Source organism: Pollicipes pollicipes, unplaced genomic scaffold (genome assembly GCF_011947565.3).
Source record: "Pollicipes pollicipes isolate AB1234 unplaced genomic scaffold, Ppol_2.1 Scaffold_7261;HRSCAF=8764_pilon_pilon_pilon, whole genome shotgun sequence".
Taxonomy (NCBI): Eukaryota; Metazoa; Arthropoda; class Thecostraca; order Pollicipedomorpha; family Pollicipedidae; genus Pollicipes; species Pollicipes pollicipes.
In genome coordinates this window covers 32,351,313-32,371,817 of record NW_023597054.1, presented here as the reverse complement: position 1 = coordinate 32,371,817, position 20,505 = coordinate 32,351,313, and the positions used below count along the sequence as shown (strand labels likewise).

The 20,505-nt window shown below is 47.7% G+C and overlaps 2 protein-coding genes and 1 non-coding gene across 3 annotated transcripts in view; 2 read left to right on the top strand and 1 right to left on the bottom strand.

Annotated features, from left to right (window-relative positions):
- The window catches only part of Raf (serine/threonine kinase raf oncogene), a 31,724-nt gene extending 26,268 nt beyond the window's left edge, over nt 1–5,456 (bottom strand). Inside the window, exon 1 of the mRNA XM_037235125.1 lies at nt 5,321–5,456. Within this exon, the coding sequence (XP_037091020.1) occupies nt 5,321–5,440 (120 nt within the window). The 5' untranslated portion in view covers nt 5,441–5,456. The remainder of the gene's footprint in view (nt 1–5,320) is intronic.
- An 810-nt stretch (nt 5,457–6,266) lies between these two features.
- HUWE1 (HECT, UBA and WWE domain containing E3 ubiquitin protein ligase 1) overlaps nt 6,267–20,505 on the top strand; it is a 52,385-nt gene continuing 38,146 nt past the window's right edge. The window contains exons 1-11 of the mRNA XM_037235124.1: nt 6,267–6,442; nt 8,397–8,469; nt 9,969–10,187; nt 10,362–10,484; nt 11,063–11,179; nt 11,486–11,548; nt 13,084–13,263; nt 13,773–13,892; nt 14,500–14,651; nt 15,017–15,131; nt 16,393–16,536. Of these exons, the coding sequence (XP_037091019.1) occupies nt 8,425–8,469; nt 9,969–10,187; nt 10,362–10,484; nt 11,063–11,179; nt 11,486–11,548; nt 13,084–13,263; nt 13,773–13,892; nt 14,500–14,651; nt 15,017–15,131; nt 16,393–16,536 (1,278 nt within the window). The 5' untranslated portion in view covers nt 6,267–6,442; nt 8,397–8,424. The remainder of the gene's footprint in view (nt 6,443–8,396; nt 8,470–9,968; nt 10,188–10,361; nt 10,485–11,062; nt 11,180–11,485; nt 11,549–13,083; nt 13,264–13,772; nt 13,893–14,499; nt 14,652–15,016; nt 15,132–16,392; nt 16,537–20,505) is intronic.
- On the top strand, nt 19,035–19,257 carry LOC119113291 (small nucleolar RNA SNORA53). The gene has a single exon (XR_005095882.1). It is a non-coding gene; the product is annotated as a small nucleolar RNA SNORA53 (small nucleolar RNA).

The window sequence follows — 20,505 nt, the reverse complement described above, 5'->3', positions numbered from 1 at the left end:
AGTCCCGGCCCCATCGATACCGAGCCACGTTTGCCCTTGAGGGGTCCCGTACCTCCGCTTTCCGGCGGCAATCTGACGAGACGACTCATGGCTTGTCCACACGCGCATACAGGACAGCAGGTTTGGGACCCAGACACCTAAGCAATGCCTAATGCGAGTGAAGACCAGCAATTTTACCGGATACATTAAAGACGATGTGGTAAGCACGTGCCCTAACTTTCTGGTGTTGGTGAGCGAACCGCGAGAATGCTGAACGATCTGCGGGGGTCATACTGCCGATTGTTTTTGTTTTTGTTTTGCCCAGTGACAGACTCCTGTGATTTTACAGTGTCGGATCTTTTTTACGTTACCCACAGTGACGCTTAGCCCAAAGGTTTGCTGGCGTGAGCAGCTGTGCCGACAATTATGAGTTCTGCTTTATGTGGGTTGCTTTTCAGACCCCTGTGGTGAAGCCTTCGGGAGACCGTGGCTAGAGCAGATCCGAGACACGTGAGCACACAGGCGAGGCCGCTGGTAGTTGGCTGTTCACTTTGAACACGCCGCACGTCATCCGCATAGCAACCAACTTATGCTCTTCCGATATTGAAAACTTGGCTACGAGCAGCAGACACCACCTTCCTCCCTAACCACGCTACCCCGGAACAAGCCACACGCATTTTTTATAGACTCGGCACGTTTATGACGTGATAGTTTGGCAGCGGTCAGTAAACAATTGAGCCTGTGCGTTGATACGCCGCCGCATGCTGGTGTGGCCAAGACAGCCACGCGGTGTACGCAACCGAATGGTTCCGGCAGGTCGATCGAGGAGATGGTGGTGAGCATGCCAGAGCCCACACTGTCGGCGGTGTCGCTGACAACCTCGATGATGGCACTGCTGGCATCCTCTGCCAAGCAGCCAGGGCGGCATATGTATGGTGGATGTGCTCCAATGTGGCGAGTGGTGATACTCTAAGAGCTGTGCAAACTCGACCTTCCTCATTAGCATGTTTGTGACATAGCTGATGGGTCAAACATGTCTTGGTTCTGGTGGATACCCTTCACTGCACAGTGGTATTGGAATTTACAAATGGCAGGTGTGCCCATGAGCCTAGCATATCATGCATTTCTGGCATATCTGGCATATCATGCATTATTCATGCACAACAGTTTCAATATGTCTAATAATGTTGAGTCTGCTGCTACCGAACAACATATCAAGAAACCTCCGAAAATTGCACGGTTAAATTTTTCTTTCCTGTTGTCATACACAAAAACAGCCTTGGTACTTTTAGTTATCCAACACATAACCACTAACTATGCATAGCATGACATGTAAATGTTTAAAAAGTGAGAAGGATGTAATTATAACATAGCCCCCTAATGATCTTAGACCAAACCTAGACGAAACAAAACCATGACGAAACAGGACTCAACTAAACTGGCAAACTGTTTAAAGTGATTTGTGAAACATGGAAAATGTCTTGTTACAATATAAAGCATAACTAAAACTAATGGGGTCCTATGACAGAGCATACACAAATTCATGGTGAGATCCACAATACTTTGCTGACTCTTGAGGTCCTTCCACGCCATCAAAACAGAGCAGGTTACCAAATTTGACACAGGAACAGCCAATGACTGAATAAAGTTATGGGTTTGAATCTAAGACAGCATTGCTCCCCATACTGACTACTGGCTAACTAACCCAGAACAAGGCTATTTAGATGACACGAAAGGTTTTTTTGGTACAATTTTTGAAATGTCCACAGTCAATGCTCAACCCCAAAACAAGCGCTTCAGCCTGTGAGCATGTGCGTGTGTGCATACATGAGGGCATGCATGTGTGCGTGTGAGCGTGCATGTGCGCCATGGGGTTTACAACGCACTCATGTGAGGTAATATGGCGTCGTCCAACATTCACCAGGGCAGCAACCACGAACACCGCGGGGAATCAAACAGCATACTTCGAGTTTCCTCGAAATGAAGCTTGAAGGGAGCATTCCACATTTGTATGGGGTTTTTAACTGAATAACTATCCTGAAAATCATTTGGTGCAGTTCACAGCCCTGCTCTCCTTAAGACCTAAACCGATCTAGTTTCTGAGCTACGCACCCGCGAAGATGTGCAGACCCTTTCAGGGAAACTATTTCAAGGTAACCAATTGTTCCAGGACAACATAACAACATTATTCAAATCCTGCCTTTCCATCAGTCATGCAGTAATCAAGGCCGAGACAAATATAATTGTTGAGTCGGTCGTGAGCTGGAACGATGCTCGCACTGTGACGACGTTGCAGACGTTAACTTGGCTCACATGTCCCATTGGTTCCTCCAGAGCGATCAAAACCATCATGTTTCTCAAATGAGGGTGAGAAGAAAGGCACTTAACCACAGGCGGTCTCAAAAGGAGTGTTTCACATTTCCATGGGGTTTTGAACTGAAAAAGCCTTCATGAAACCTTTTGGTGCAGTTCACAGCCCTGCCCTTCTTAAGACCTAAGCTCCTCTAGTTTCTGAGCAACACGCCTGCGAAAATGAGGTGACTTTTTCAGGGAGAGTATTTCAATGTCACCTTAGCATTCACATCATTCAAATCCTGCTATTTCACAGGCCATGCGATGATCAAGGTGGATAAAAATATGTGGTCAAGTTGTTCATATCTGGCATTTGTAAGCATGATTTCCAGATATAGTAGCCATCAATTGGCTCTCAATCAATGTTATGTAAAGTATGATGATACAGTCAATGACATATTGAGGAGCACATGTACTAAACAAGAGATGTTGCCATCTAGAGCAGTCTTTTCAACTCAAAGTACACCAATGGCCATAAATAAACTTATTTAATCACATCTGATGCTTGCTTTAGTACCTTCAAATGTGGATTTAAGCACTAAACTACCAGTGCCCACACTGAAGACCTTAGGGATTACATGATCAAGACTGGCAGTGGCAACAGAAAAACAAAGGAAAAGCATGCATCCATCACATTTTTGCCCGTGTTTTCAGAATCCAAGGCCTTCCAACCATTTATGCGAAACCACATTATGCCACAGGTCCACTCTGCAGGAAAACCGTCATCTCCAGAGACACTGCCTAGGACAAACTACTAAGCCTGAAGTGCATGAGCTCTTCTGGCCCTGGTGACAACAATCCAGGGTTATCACATGCAAGATCAAGACCCAGAGGAAAGCTGTCTGCCCCTTTGTACACAAAGCCTATCAAAAGTGGAAGCCTGTCCCAAAATGAAAGCCAGGATTAGCAGTTTCAGTCTTCAGGAAAGGAGATGGAAAACACTACTGCCCTGTGAGACTCAGTCATTCCCTGCAACACTCCAGTTAACTATCTGGGACAACCTAGTGAACCAAGTAGCCTCAACTTCTCAGCTAAGCAAAAATACAGCTGCAGAAGAATCTCTCATGGGGCAACAAGATTTTGGAAGATCTAGACACAGTAGGAATCTTGGGACAGGTGACACCATTGGTGCTCTTCAGACTTCAGGAAAGCCTTTGACTTGGTCCCCAAGTCTTATGCATCAGAAGATGAACTACAACTTATGTTTTAACATATACGGCACTACCATTACATGTCTACAGCTTGTTTCACAGCACCTAAATGGCACCTGATGTTCTGATGTTAAGTTTGATGTTCCAAAACACCTGGCACCCAAGTGCCAGTGTATGGTCAACCACCAACATAATTATGATGCACCCTGTACATTTTGCAGAAAGGAAATAATGTCCAATAGACTCAAGCAAGAGCAATGCTTCCTGCAGTATCCCGGCCCAAAACCTAAATTACAAAAAACCTAGCATACAACATTTCAGAAATATATATGACAGCTTGGTATGTTTGTCACTCATAGCACATCAATATCCTAAATGAATCTTCAGATTGGTTGACACCCATCTCTTACAATAATTCAGACAATTCAAACACTTTCTCACAATACTGATGCATCAAGTTTTGCATTTTTCATGATTTATAGCATGGATGATGGGTGTTGCTTGTGGGTAGGAGTATATATATGTGAGAGTAGGTTTAGGAGCAGGTGTAGAACTATGATTATAGCCTAATTAGTTACATTAGTACACTCACATAACCCTTTTGTTGGTCATCATCATGATTTATACCTCATGCTGTAAGAACACCTTGTATATCAATAAGTGTTTTTAAGATATAGCATATCATAATAAGTTTTTATGATATAAAATGCCATAAGAAATACAAAAAGAGACATCTTACAGCATTGTTGTAAGATGCCAACATCTTATAACATTGTTGATACAATACTGACACATCAAGGCCATCCTGCTATATCAATGTCACCACTTTTTCACTGTTAAGCTATTGTGTACCAATATTTCATGGGTTCCTGCAACTGGGTCAAACCAAAGGGGAGTATAGACTTTGCAATGGCTTTTATGGGGATTAAGTGGGGAACAAGTATGATGCATAACAGCAGGAGTAGTTAGGAGTGGGAGTGGTAGTAGGAGCACAAGTATGCCTACCATTAATGGTAAAAACTAGGGTAGGGGAGGGTTACATAAGTTATAAAATTGGCTGCATGCAGTACTTATGCTGACCAGCTTAAAGCATCATACTATCATATGAATATGCCATATTTATGTTATGTAGATCAATCAACAATCAGCATGCAGAAGCTCCACCATAAGAGGCAAAAGCTGGCCTTGATCTGTCAAGATGGCCTTAGTGAATAATTAATATGCCATCAGCATTGTATACAAATCTGTGTAATATGTATCACATTCCTAAGGTAAGATTGCAGCCAATGGATAAGATGTCCCTGTTTTATGATCATTGATGGTGTTTTGTGTTTCAAAGGTGATTCATGTACAATGCAGTCTTATCAAGAAAGGGACAAATGTTTACTTCAACATATTTGTTTGATTCCCCAGGTGGCACAAATTATTAAAAAGATATTAATGTTGCCCATCCCATATTTCTGAGAAACATGACCATCACACCTTATGGTGGCCAATCATTCCCAGTTGTAAACATCCTTTTCCTGCAATCAGCATTCAATACTAAAGAAATAATTCTATTCTCAGACTGTATTACTGTCATAAATATATTTACCTCACTATTATTCATTGATGGCACACTTGATTCCAAATTGGCATAGTAGGTATTGAGCCTGACCATGTCCATATATGCTCCAAGACCCGCATACGAATAGCGCGTCATTTTAAGATTTACATGAGCAGTTGTAATCACCCATCGAAATTATTTGCAACCTGCATAAGACTTCACACAAAAAAATCCTAGTGACGAAATCAACGCACACCGCACCCGACTTACAAGTTAGCACCAGCACACTTACCTCGTCTTTTAAACTGTAGATATCTTCCTTGTCAATTGATTTTGACATGCTCCGACTCATTGTCCCCCGTTTAGACCCATTCCTAATGTCATAATTACAGGAAAACACATGCTCAGCCATCTTGACTGTTTACAATGTCACGTGACTTACGGTATATCAGCTGTTCTGGAATATGGCCTAGGATAATCTTCTAGCTGCTACCAGATAATTATTTCAAGCGTGTTACAACGCGCCTGCCCATCGTTTATTTATACAGCGATAATGCTGATGTCGAATGCCATTCGGGAATGCTTACTACATCTAACATGCTGTTCCTGCAATTCATGCCCAATGTACTTTCGACAATGCAATAAATTAACGCACGTACGGCTTACCATAGCGTGGTCACGATCCACGCTTTTAGCATATAGACGCTTTCAGCATGCTCAATAAATGTGAGCATTGAGTATCATCCAAAGTTGAAGCTTTTAAGGACAGGTTAAGTGCCATGCATGCCGTGGGCAAAAGGCAGCTATGTGGCATTTCTATAAAATGCGACATATTTCATTCACATAGAAAGGCTAAGACACGGGCAAGCTTTAGAAGCTCCGTTAACGTTATTCTGCCGCACGGATATTCAAGAAACGTTCTCCATGACCGTGTGCACGGATGTGATTTGATACCAAATCATTGAAAGGTTATACTAGTACAGTATAGTTCAGCACAATCTGGGTTAAGTTCTTCTGTTCGTTAAACTCTTCTCAGCAGGATACCCTCGAGTGTCTGTTATCATGATTGGTTTATATTTTTGCATCGGTTATTTTATTGGCTAAAACTGCAAAAGGTTCTGCTGACGCATTTCCCTGAATGCGCTAATCGTCATCACTGCCATCTGCCACACCGAAACATCGAGACAAATGCGAACTACGAAATATGTGCGGTGTGGACCGAATCTGTTGTTGTAAGTGGGTGATGACTTTCGGATTGGGGCAGTCGTGTTATGATTTAGGTGGGTTTTATTCAAACCATTGAAGTACGCGCCGTTAAAAGACATCTTTTTTACTGATCAACTGTTTGGACTGCTGTAAATTTTGTGCAGCATTCGTGATTTCATCCACAAGGAGGACAAAGAGCCATTTGCAGGTGCGCCACATTTTGTTTTCGGTTCGCGCTTAGGGTCAATAGGGCTATATCCGCGGGGCTGTATGTCGTGGAGGATTTGTTTCCCCTGGAGAACTATGTGCCAACATTTGGCTTGCTGTGTAACAGTTATTGGCTGTCTTAGCTGCAAAACTGATTAACAACATACATGTCTTCTGGTGGTTAGTGGTGCCAACTATTGTAGCATCACATGTCTAACAGATTGACCACAATTCATTTGTGTGGACTTTTTGTATATCCTGACCACATTGAGCAACCCTTGCTCACTCCATTAGATTATTTCAAGTTATTCATGTGTTGTCAACCTTGTTGACATCTTCAGAAAAGCCACTTTACCATATATTATGTTTGGAATGAAACTTTTTGTAATTGTTGTATACCTCACTTGGAATTTGTGGTGAGGATCTGCTCAGGTGCGCAATTTCAGTACAGATCTGAATGCATGTGTGATGATTTCAAGCAGAGCTAGGCTGTATATGTAGACTTTGATTATGTGGCATCCTCAAAAATAAGTTTGGTGATTCATTTTGTATGAAATTTCCTGCCCCTAATGCTAAATTCTGGTCTATGTTATGTTAGTTTGGCCAAGGCTCATCTAAGCCATTTATCTTTTTGTATTCATTTGGTATGAACTGAACACCATTGCACTCTTTTTTGCACATTGGGCCTTTTACTGTTCTGCAATGTGTTTATATGCTGGTCGTGTTGATTAAAACAGTCGTTCATGTTATTTCATTCTCCATTATCTTTCAGTCTGGCACTAGGATTCTAAATATGATGCCCGTGGGTAATAATACCAACAGCTAGAATAATATCCAAAATGGTTGTTAGGTGCACTGCTTATGACATTGATGTATTAGTATAGCTTGGGTGGTAATGTACATGTAATACTCATGTTCTATATGAGTTCTTGTTATGTTGTTTTAGTAGCTGGTGACTGTAGTGTGTAATTAGTCATTTCAGCTACAGCAATGAGAAGTAATGGTATGGGTAATGTTGCTTCTTAGTGCCTGATGTAACACAGTTTAAAATAGATCAATTTCACCTGGAACCAGAATAGGTTTAGTTGATTCCAGAGTTGACTCTTACTCTGCCTAAATGTAGGTAAAAGTAAAACTATGATGCCCACCAATCTAATCTAAGAAATATCTGGTTTCTGCGTTATATGTATTCAGATGCTTCAATTTCAGTAAAGGCAGAAAATGTCATAATTTGGCATGATTGTCAGACCTGTGTATGTGCCCCATTATGATGTCATGCTGCTAATGTGTTGCTTTCCTTTTGCCACTTCTATGTTGCTGACATGCTACTTTCCTTTCAATACTTCTGTGTTAGAGGCATGTTGCTTTCCTTTCACCACATCTCTTTTGCTGGCAGTCTGCTTTCCTTTCAGCATTTCTCTGTTGCTGGCATGCTGCTTTCCATTCAGCGCTTCTCTGTTGCTGGCATGTTACTTTCCTCTCACCACTTCTCTTTTGCAGGCACTTCCTCCAGTCTGCTTTGGCTTTAGATGACTGATATGCACAAATTGTGAGATTTTTCTTTCACATTGACATTAGTCAGATCTTGGTTTGAATGTTGGTTGTTGCCTTGTTTTGATGGTCTTAGTGAGCTTATTGTTTTCTTGTGTTTAACTTCCTTCCCATACTGATGTTACCTTGCCTTTGGATGTTTTAGCTGTTGAAATACATGCATTATACCCTCACTGGCTTATATGTGAGCTGTTAATGCAATAGTATCTGACATGAATTTAATTTTGTATATATTGGTCATTATGTCTCAGTGCATCATTAAGATACATTGAACTTAACATGTTTCCTTTGCTGTTAGTTCTGCCTTGTTCTGTTCAACTTGAAAGTTGGAGGTTCAAAGACAACCATCATTGCAAGGTTGTGTAGTGCCAGCATGTGTTAAGTTGAGTGTGTGTCCTTTCCAGAAATATGGCGTAGACAAAAGAGGAAACCATGAAGATTGACAGATCGAAGCTGCGCAAGAGCAGCTCGCAGGTGGTAAGTTTGTCCCATTTTTATCTTAGAGATCATAACCCATATATACCTTTGTTGAACATCTTTTAGACTTTACCAGCAAGGTTTTTGTGTGTGGGAGGAGGGGGATAAGGTGATGACAGGTATGACTGTGTTATCACTGTGGAACTCATGTCAGTGCATGAGTGAATGGAGCCTGTCATGTATGGGAGGCCTTACAGGCAGGACTGATTTGTGTATTCCAATATACTCCTGCACTGAGTTTAGCAGGCAGAGCTGCGCTGATGATTGCAGATTTACAATGTAGTAGATAATGGCACTGCTGCAATATTGGCTGGCCATAAGCACATTTAGGCCTGGCAATTTCAGTTGATGAAGTGGATGGTTTAAATAGCTCATGGTTTTAGTAATTGTGATGAAAGCATTGGGGTAAACATATTGATGTCAGTGTTTATTTGTGACAGTAGCCGGCCTATGAGCCTGTAGAACTGCTTTAGGGTGACTGATCCCAGTGCAAGCCAGAGCATGTTGTCCTTTATGCCAATTTCAGAAAGGGGGATATTGGTTGGCACCCAGTCTGTTAGTGATGTACCTATGAGTCTGATGATGTTCAAATAGCTTCATGATTCGTAGCTGGTGTGTTGGCCTACATCACAGCATTCCAAAATTTATCCAGTAGGGTGTGCAGGATGTAAATATAAATTTGTGCTACCCAAATCCTGGCTCTTAGGCGGTCCCCGCATGCCGTTCTGTGGTGTTGCATCTCAGCCTGCTCTGACTGCTAAGGTTTGACATCAGTCATTAAAATGCCCAAGAATAGAAGTGTGGATTTCTACACATGGTGGTGCATGTTAGTGTGAACACCTCATTGTCCGAACACCAGTATTTTTGGTACAGTTGTCCGTTTCCTCGTCGGTGGTAGTAGCGGTAAATTTTGCCCAGTTGTGAGCATGATCTCTGGGATCTCCACATGTTTTTGATCAGTGCTTGTCAGCCCCTTTTTGTATTGAAAATGATATGCTTCCCATGTGGATCTAAGAAAGGCTTGAAATGGTTTTGATATGATGCTTCCCATGTTATTAGAATGGAGATGTGAAGGCATATTGTTGACACTTTAACATTGTAGAAATGCACATGATCAAATGACTTGAATTTAATTTCATGCAAATATTATGCTACCACATACAAAAAATGTTGCCACTACAACTCAAAAGAGTGACTGGTCTGGCTAGCCCGGGCCGAGCCGGGCGACCTAGTCCGCGCAAGCCACGAAATTTCCTGATGAGTTAGGCTCGGTACCACTTGTGCTGGACTTGTAGGGCTTTTATATCAGTTGTCAGGAGTAACCAAACTTTTGTTATCGGCAGTCAATTGTCACATTGAAACCCATACCATTGATTGCCTAGATCGTAGATGCTGGTACAAGAAGTGGTGTGATTTTGTATGCCTCAACCTTTTATGCATCATAAATATCAGCTGCCTAGTTGTGCCATGTGGCGACTCACATGTGGCTGCTTCCCCAGCCACCTGACTGCAAGGCAGTGATAGAACAGCTGAAGAACTGTGATGAGACAGAGCTGCTGAAGGAGCTGAAGAAGTTCGAGACATGGAACCTGGGCAAGTGCGAGTTGTTCCACTGGATCGACCTGTTAGACGTGCTGGATGGCGTGCTGGAGGAGGCGGCGGCGCGGGTCCAGCCAGACGGCTGGATGCTGGCCTGCGACCTGCCCACCTACAGCCCTGTGAGTAGCCGTCAGCTGTCCCGCCCGCTGTGGCGGGTACAACGCGATCGGTGGTGAACTGTCGGAACCCTAGAAGTCTCGAACATCAAGCGATATCATCCATTTTCACCAATCGTCAGGGCTGATGGGGGTTGTGGTGGTTTCCTGCCCTTTTACCATGTCTGTTTTTTTCAGAAACGGGAGCTCCTCCTACAAACGCTTCACTTCACGGCACTACTCATTGAGCATTCATTTTCACGTCATCTGTACAACTCCGTGGAACACCTGATACAGCTGCTGGAGGCATCTGATATGCAGGTGAGGGCTTGAACGTTACTGGTAATGCACAAGATACAATTTATAGCCTACTGTTGTCATTATTTGACCCATGCCGTCTTGGATGTGGTACTGCGTGGTGGACACTAAATCAAGGCTAGCTTTGGATATGACTGTAAGAAATCCACCATTATTGCAGAGATGTGAATGAAAGGAAGGCTTGTATTTTTGCTGAGTAAACACATCTTTGGACCAACTAACATTTCAGAGTGTTAAATTGAGCTCCTGTCCTGTGAAAATTGAATGCAATTGTGTGCCCGGAACAAAAAGGATTGAGATCACAGGTGGTGTTTCATCATTCATACAGTGCTAATTGGAGCCTTTGAGATGTGGCGTGAAGTATGATAGTCATGAGTCTTGTTGCAGAAGAGCTTACTCACCTTTAATTTAGACTTCTTGTGTTGCTGCACTTGAACATGAAAGTGATGGTGGTAGCACAGTGTCACTGCAGATGCTGGATTGAATGAAATGTGACAAGTAATGGGCGCCATGTGGTTGTATGTACATCAACACCTTCCCAAATGTCATTGTCATGCCTTGATGTCATGTCTGACTGGCAGGTGGTCCTCCATGTCCTCAACCTCATCTACATGTTCAGCAAGAGAAGTAACTTCATCACGCGCCTGGGTTCGGAGCGGCGCGGGGCGCTGATCGTCCGCCTCACACACCTGGCCGAGGTCGGGCACCCTTCGCGCGGCGGCGCTGCTGTGTCAAAAGACAAAGGGCTTATGCCTGTGCTGCCATTCTTGGCATGCCACATCTGACTCATCTCATAGCGGTTGTTGGTCGTTGCATTGGGGCTGCCACTCTGGCGTACCGCGTTTGACTTCGCTGGCGACTGTCGTGGGTCGCTACGCTGGGGTTGGCTGCGTCGGGTTGTGTGGTATTTGCCGCCTGACTGGGGGATCTTCGCTGAGGGAAGACTGCCTGTGCAGTCCGCCTCGCCCCGCAGCACCTGATCATTGCTGTCACTGGGTTTGCAGAGCTGGGGCGGACGGGAAAACGGATTTGGCCTGGCCGACTGCTGCAGAGACATCCCCGTATCGGTACGTCGAAAGCCTCAGAAGTGGCCCGGTAGTGATGGCACATTTGTCGTGGTAAACGCGGGTATGACGGAGCTGTAGTTATGTCCCATGGGAAGACACGTAATGTCCGTCACGTTTTGCTTTTCTGTGGTATGACAAAGCGTCGCATGACGCTGTAGCCGCTTTGGTGAGAACTCGGGACCAGGGAAATGATGACCCATTGCCGCGAAGTTGGATAGTTCGGGCTATGACGAGTGCAGGTAATATAGGATGGATCATTATCCGCCGCCCGTAGGTAAGAAGCATAAATGCCGTTTTTTCAGAGATGACGTGATTTATTTCATTGCATGCTCGCCAACATTTGGAACAATTTGCATTCAAAATATTTTTAGCGGCGCATAAGCCTGCTTTTAGTGCCTGAAACATAAGAATGATTCAAAACAAGTTTCCTGGTGGCGCTAAGGCCTGTTTGCCTTCAGACGGCAGATCACGGTTTGTCAAAATTCAGGTGGTAGTGTGTTGCCGTCGTTTTTCGTATTTGATGGGAATGTTTTACATTTGAAGACACTGAAGCAAAGCATCAGATATGATGACATAAGTTCACTTATAACTATCGTACTATTAAGTGGAAAAGACTGCTTTAAACAACACCATTCCTCTATTCAGTTGATATGCTCCCGAATACATTAGTTAATAGCGTCATCATACCTTGCACGACACTGATTGAAGGCCATTGACGGCCGTCATATCTGGAAGTCGTGCTCGCGAACGCTATACGTGGGCAACATACAGTTATATTTTTATTGGCCTTTATCGCTGCATGGCCAGTGGAATGACATAATTTAAATTGCGTTATTATGGCGTCATGGATGCCGGGGTGACCTTGTAAGTAGTCTACACGGAAAAGTCTGCGCATCTTTTCTGGCGCGTCATTCAGAAACTAGAGGGCTTTGGGTCTTTGGACAGGGCTGCGCTGAATGCAAAGCTCCATACAAATGTGGAACACCCCCTTTAAAAAGCGCGAAATTTATTGTGTAGGTATCAGTTCTTCCCCACCTCACATTGCTCAAGCATGCATGCAATAATTTTCGGATTTCGGATTTGATCACCTTACGTGCTTATCGGCACTATTTTTATTGCAGCTACCAGGCTGTTTGGTCATTTGCATGAGCCAGAGTTCCAATGGTACAGCACTACATGGTGTTCGCGGCCGGTGTCTTGAACGTTCCCCGTGGATGGGCTTTACCAGTTGTATTCCGCGAAGGAGTGGCGGAAGTAATATCGATTCGGGACTCGTCTGGGCTGTTGTTTTTGTCATTACCGCGATAGCCTGGCGCGGCAACGCGATGTGCACGGGCACAATAAATGGGAATCGTCGCAGCCGCCGGCGCTGTACTGAAAAGGCACGCTGACTGCTCCAGTACGTGCCACCACCAGGTAGAAGGCTTGTTTTGCTGTCGCTGTTGTTGTCATGTGGCGTGCTCGGCTGTCGCCCGGCGGTCACTCGCGGGCCGTGAACGTCTGCTAAAGCGGGCGGCACGTATGCGTCTCCGCAGAGTCTTTCGCCCAGCGCGACGACGCTGCACTTCGAATACTACCTGGAGGAGGGCGAGGCGGGCCAGGGCGCCGCGCTCCAGGTCATCCACTACCCGGACGTGGACCAGCACCGCGACCAGACGGCCGCGCAGCTCATGGAGCGCCTGCTGGCCACGCACAAGGTGCCCGAGAACAAACAGGTGCGTGATGAGACAAGTGGCAGAGGCGGGAGCTGAGCCGAGACGAGCCGGACAGGGCAGGGCGGGTCAGGGCAGAGCAGGGCAGGGCAGGGCAGGGCAGGGCAGGGCAGGGCAGGGCAGGACAGGACAGGACAGGACAGGACAGGACAGGGCAGGGCAGGACAGGGCAGCGCAGCGCAGCGCAGCGCAGGGCAGGGCAGGGCAGGCGGGTCCGTACGGTCTGGTGACCCACGCCGCTGTCGTGCCGCTGCCGCAGGTGTGTGCAGCTGTCCTGCTTCTCCATCGCTCCATGCTTCCGTAAAGGGTACCGCGTGTGCCATGTCTGCGGTTGGGGTTGCAGGCCCGTTGATGACTAGTAGCAGCTTGATCCGTGGCTGCCGCGTTGCGTGGTACCAGACGTATGGGTAGTTTCTGTGATCATCTTGTTGGGCTCGGCCGCCGGCCCGTAGGTGTCTGCTTTGGACGCTGTCTGACTCGCTGCCATCCTGTGCCTGACGCCACAATTACAGGTGATGGTGTTCACGTACCTGCGACTGGCCAAGCTCTTCTCCGACTACCCGGCGCGGCTGTGCTGCGTGCAAGCCCGGCTGCAGGCGCTCTCCATCCTAGTGTACTCGCACGCCTTCCAGGTGGGTGCACCAGGCCTTCCAGGTGACGGGCCAGTTGACGGCGACGGGTGGGCGCCGGTGCCGGTGTCGGTCTGGCATGTGATGGCTCACCCACGTGGCCAATGTGTGATGAGGGCGCGGCGGCGCCTGTCCGGCGAGGTGGCGGGGTTCGGGGGGGGGGGGGGGGGGGATTAGTGCTTCAGTTGGCTTGGTCGATAGTGTGTCCGCCGCAGGCCTTTGCTGTCCGTATGATCGATGCTCTGACGCGGCACACCTGTAGGCCGAGTGACATTGACCGCCGACGGCGTATGCTATCCTGTTGCGAACGTATGTCCGTGCTCGATCGGCCTGTGCGCCATCTGCATGTATCTGTGGTGGGGAGAATAGTAATTATATTTCAATTTCGCCCTCGTCCTCACACAGGAAGGTGGTGTTTGCACTGTTGCTCTCTACAGATGCATGGTGCCGTAACCTGTGAGGACGTTCCTTAAGCTCTATCCTAGTGGCCAGCGGTGACCGACAGCACTGGGAGCAACGTCGATGTTGGGGCACTGCTGCGGGGGCACTATAGGCGCCGTCTGGTGCACAGAGTCCTTGCCGCGCTCTTACGCCGCTGTTGCCGCTGCAGGACAACGTGCACACGCTTTTGTACGCCGGCCTGCTGGAGGAGTTGGTGGAAATGCTGGAGATGACGGAGGAGAACCTGGTGGAGATCAAGGCGGCGGCGCTGCGCACGCTCACCTCCATTATCCATCTGGAACGGAACCCCAGCCTGCCCAAGTAAGGGCTTGGCAGGCTGCTGATGGTCCGCGGTGGTGCCGGCCTTCCGATTCGTAACAGTCGCGCCCTCACCCTGGATGGGTTTGTCGGGGACATTTGGAGCAGGCGGCATCAGCGTAGCGGTATTTGGTCGCTGGCTAAATCCTAGCTCGTCAATGACAAGCAAACCAGGGCAAGTTCTCCATCAAGATCAACATATATCCAAATAGTTTGTTTGGGTTGGTTAATTTGTTTTGTGTAGAGGGAAATGGCTGCCGTTAGCTTCTGTAGCTTCCGACGCCAGTGCCTCCTCGAGAGCCGTTGTCTGGCGCCGCCAGCTGCCACGTACGTGATTTTTCGCTGACCCCATACCGCCTGCGTTTCAGACTCAACACCATCATTGAGATCACCGGGGCAAACACGTTCCACGGCTTCCTACCGCAGATGGTGCGCATGTGCATCAACTACCTGACCACCGGCGTCGACCACCCGCTCAGCAGCGTGAGTAGTGTGCCGGTGTCGGCCGGGGGGCGGCGCGTGTACAGCTCGCCAACGGAGCCGTGGTGGCGGTGCTCCCTCAGCGCCGCTGTTTCGACGGCCATCCGATCGCTCCCGACGTGGTGCGGAAGTGTTTGTGCTATGCCAGATTGACGTGTCGAGTGGGGCAGGAGGTGTGCTGGTGAAGGCGCTGCATGCGTCACCGGGGGAGTGGCGCCAACTCCGAAAAGCCTTCTGCTGAGGGTCGGCAACCGTGTCCGTGAACCTGGCCTATTTGGCAATTGGTTCGTCGCGCATGCCTTGTGACAAGATATTTCCAGGCATTTCAGTTCACCGAGTGGCAAGATTATCTCCAGAGGCGTGAAAAATATTTTTACGATGTTGTTTTGCTGTTTGCTGGCGACAGCTGACAACGTAGTGTGGAATCGATGTAGGAGGATAGCTGCTAGGCAAGCAGTGTGGCGTGTATCGTGTGCGGTGTTGTCCCAGTGTGACGTGTATCGGGTGCGGTGTTGTTCCAGTGTGGCGTGTATCGTGTGCGGTGTTGTCCCAGTGCGACGTGTATCGTGTGCGGTGTTGTCCCAGTGTGACGTGTATCGTGTGCGGTGTTGTCCCAGTGTGACGTGTATCGTGTGCGGTGTTGTCCCAGTGCGACGTGTATCGGGTGCGGTGTTGTCCCAGTGTGACGTGTATCGTGTGCGGTGTTGTCCCAGTGTGACGTGTATCGGGTGCGGTGTTGTCCCAGTGTGACGTGTATCGTGGTGCGATGTTGTCCCAGTGCGACGTGTATCGGATGCGGTGTTGTCCCAGTGTGACGTGTATCGGGTGCGGTGTTGTCCCAGTGTGACGTGTATCGTGTGCGGTGTTGTCCCAGTGCGACGTGTATCGTGTGCGGTGTTGTCCCAGTGAGACGTGTATCGGGTGCGGTGTTGTCCCATTGTGACGTGTATCGTGTGCGGTGTTGTCCCAGTTGACGTGTATCGGGTGCGGTGTTGTCCCAGTGTGACGTGTATCGGATGCGGTGTTGTCCCAGTGTGACGTGTATCGGGTGCGGTGTTGTCCCAGTGCGACGTGTATCGGGTGCGGTGTTGTCCCAGTGCGACGTGTCTCGTCCCAGTGTGACGTGTATCGGGTGCGGGGTCGTCCCATTGTGAAGTGTGTCTGGTGCAATGTTGATAGCGTCGCCCCGTACGCCGTGCGCCGTGTGCGGTGTGGCCTGCCGGCTGGCGCGCGCCACCCTGACCCGTTCACCGCCGGCCGGCAGTCGGTGCTGACGACGGCGCTCTTCTCGTTCCTGTACCACCTGGCCAGCTATGAGTCGGGTGGCGAGGCGCTCGTGCAGTGCGGCATGATGCAGAGCCTGCTGGCCGTCGTGTCGTGGGCCGGCAAGGTGCCCGACCATGTCACGGTAAGCAGCCGCTGTCGACTGCCTGGTCTGCTGTCCGGCCATTGTCGGGCCGTTGTATGGACTCCCGTCGTACGCCACGCCGCGCCAAACTGTGCATAGATGTAGGCAATTGAAAAGGGGATCCTTTTGTATAAAAATAGGATGTACATTGTAAGGCCGTTGACATGTGGCGGGTCAAAGTGAAGCCGTGGCTGTCTGCGAGGTCAGTTTTCATAGAATCGTTCAATCTGATGAAACAACATGGAGTGGTGGACAAAGCCATGCTTTTGAGATAGTTTTTTAGGCAACTAGACAATTGATTTGGGAATGCGGCAAAGGCTGTTGACCTTGGGTCAGGTATGAGGGTTGGACCGAAGCCAAAAGCAACTTGTTTATGGTCTGGAGAGCTTACTCTATGTGATAGTTTCTGATGCTCGTTGGGAATTTGTTGATCACATAGGCCGCAACGGACATTTTCATGGTTTTCTTAAAGGTCAGTAAGTCACCAACATAACTTGACCCGGATCAACTTTTTGTTTTTTTCGGAACATACTGCCTATTGGTTCATGGCGCTTATTCGAGTTAAACAACCAAAACAATTTTATGTTTTTAGTCACCATGATCTAAGGTTCAAACAAGGTCACTGTCCCAAAATGAACACCAGTGACCTTTTGTTGAGAACAGATATCTGGGCTCAAGGAGATTGCATAAAGAGGCCTGCAGGCACTTTGTTCACTTACCTTTAAATTTGACCTCATTTGGCCTTATTTAACCTGAAGATCGTGACCTAGAAGCCTCAAAATTTTGATACCAGGTGAGTTCACATCAGTCCAACCCACTCTGTGAATTTGTCATTTCTAGCTCTCTTAGTTGTTGGTATCCTAGTGTGTGGGGGGGGGGGGGGGGAGGGGACAAATTAACCCTCACCCCACCCTAGTGTGCAGTATTTGATTGGTCACCCGGGCGTGTATTAACGGTCCTGCGTGGTCCTGCGTCAGTGCCAGTGGCGTCTTAACTGGAGGGACGTTACGACCAGGACTGGCGAAATTGCATAGCCCCAGAGACATGTATGACGGCATAGAAACGTCACGCGAACACTGCGCCTTATTGGTCTTGCTGTGCTCATAATCAGGCTAAATGTAACCGTGGAAACGTTTTGTTGTAATGCAGCATCGAATGTTCCAATGATGGAAGGCAATTGAGTTATAGTGATACACCGCTGGTATTTGTGTGTCTCGACAAGAACCGCGTTTCGCTATAAATGACGGGTGTTTTACCGGTCAACCACTGGACATGACCGACATGAGGAACTTTCACTTGAAGTCCGCAAGCCCGCAGTGCGCAGGTTCAAACAGCTCAAAAGTTGTACCTCTGGTTCGTAACAGCTGACGACGGCCGTGGCAACTGCAGATGTCTCGGATTCGGTCGGCGTACACATTGGGGTACACTCTGGCTACTCTAAAAAATAAGTGTAGCTCTGTAACAAAACGTTGACGGCGTAATTTGGGCGCACAAATCATTAAAATTTTCCTTTTCATTATGTCATGGTGGTGCTCCATTGGCACTACCCATTGCTATTGTTAGACGTAAATGGTCCTGAGTTTTCACCTTAGTGTGTATTTTGTAAATATGTCCCAAAGATGGGCTACTCCATTTAAGTCCACGGAAAGGGAAGACAGAATGCCTGCAAGGGTGAGACAGCATCGGTGGCTATCATGATGGCAGCAAGAAAACAGAGGTCCCTACAAGGCTGCAAATCGCACAATACCCCGGCTGCCGACTGCGATTCAACAGCGCGTGGTGAATTCTAGGCCGGCAGGCTTTCGCAGCCAAAGATGCGGGGCGGTGCAGTTTCAGTTAGGACCTTCCCAAGAAAATCCGTAGCGTGAGCGAGGCTGAAGCCCGACTGCGCTCGCTACAGAGACACGCCCTTTTTTAGGTAGCTCACAATGCAACATCATAGCTCCGCTGTTGAATGATAAGAAACGAGACATTGAAATTAGTATGCCTTTGCACAACGCTTGTTCGGTGGCATGCGTGAGAAATTACCACCAAACGAAATTTAAGTACGTTCCTAAGTGCATTTGGGTGGAACATTATCACATAGATAAGACAGTAGTAATCTCCTTATTTCTCCGAGAGAAACCAGGAGAATGAAGGTCATAGGTTGGCATTTCAGCAACATGCCTTGTTCGAAACAATAGCGAAGTGCATTCCTTCTGCTATTGTTCACTATAATTCACTGTAGTTATAGGGAGTTATATAATTCACTGTAATTCACTTCTGCTATTGTTTCGATAAAGGCATGTTACCGAAATATATCCCCATTTATGTCTCCATTTCCTGGTTTCTGCCCGAGGAATCAGGCTCTTACTACTGTCCTATCAGAACGAAATTTACAAAAACGGCCTTCCACAGATTTCTACGTGAAGCGCGTGTTGGAAATTGCGGAATGCTTAACATTCGGATGTGTAATTTATGTGCGCGGTACATTTCATATTTTCAAACGAACCGCGGAATACACGGTCCTTAGATCCTCCAGCCGGGGCGCAAGCCCACCAACCTGACCGGTTGGCGATGGCTGGAGCATGAGTCATTGCCGTGTGACATCAGTATACCTGAGCGGCGGCCACAGTTGCGCCCCGCCCCGTCCGCGGCCGGTCCTGTGTTTTTATTGAATGGTCGGCCAAAGGACGCCAGTGGGCGCCATGTGGGGCCAACGCTCGCCGCCGCTCGGACACAAACCCGGTTTGGCGTGTCTCGGTGTAAACAGCGTAATGCCGGCGTGTTAGTATATTTAGTTGGGCTGGTAGACAACAGAGCCTGGATGACCATGCGCCGCCCAAGTTTGACAGTTTGTGATGGAGCGTTCATGAATTAAGAAAGTGTTCATGAGCACATCGCCCACCATTGAGCATTGTACAGGACTTTTAGCGTTGGATTGGGCATCTCCAGCGCTGATGTGTTTCGTACAATCGCTGGAAACATGGCACATTGTTCGATATTTTTTCAGTTTGCCGCTTTTTTATTTTCTCAGTTTTCTCAGATTTTGTCAGTTGTTATAGGGCCTTGGTTTGCGGTAGGTATCGAAGAATCATCAAGTTACGTGAAAAAATGAGTTGCATGCTAGGCATTCACACGTGCAATCGCAATTCCTTGGGCTCCTCTTTAAAAGAATGACCAACGTAGCCAGGCGGAAGATGCGAGAACAAACCATGTCCTGTGAGCAGCTGCGATAGCTGTCAAAACGTGTAACGCATTCGGTGCGCCCGACGCGCGTAAAAAGACATTCGTCTGGCAGCCCAGTCCGGAGCGTGACAATGACGAAACACGAAACTATACGAAACCTGGATCTTATGGGACTGACAGTCTATTGCTGAAACGCACGACCTCATAGAATGATGTGTGGGGGGCCAACTCACGGCGTTTTCCGCGGTGTTGTGACGTCACGATCAGATGTCGTTAGATGACTGTCATGTCACGTCGTCAGGTGCCGGAACGGAGCATAGTTTGGGATCGAATCGCATCGCTCAATGGTTCATTGCTGGTGAGAAACTTGTTGTGGTAACAGCTTTCGGCACCGTGAACAACACATTGTTGCCGATGTGTTATTGTCTAGACAAGCTCGCCACTTGGAATGCAAACTCGAGGGTTTTTCTGTGTTGAGAGATTGATGAGAGAGACATTGTTGAATCAGAGAAGCACAGTACTTACTCGGACTCATATTTACCCAGTTAAGGCCTGCACCAACTCAGACTCGCTTACGGCAATACGCCTGCGTCACGTCGGGCAGATATCTGGCGCGGAGCGGGGATCTATCTGCCGTACGGGACGACCACCCCATGCCGCCACTGTCGTGACTCACGTATGATAATCACGCAGGGATACTGAGAGGGTGTTGCACCGTCGGCGCCACGGTCGCTGGCTCTCGCTGAATCACCGCGGCCAGACGCTATCGCCATCCTCCCCCAATGCGCCGGGTCGGACCGT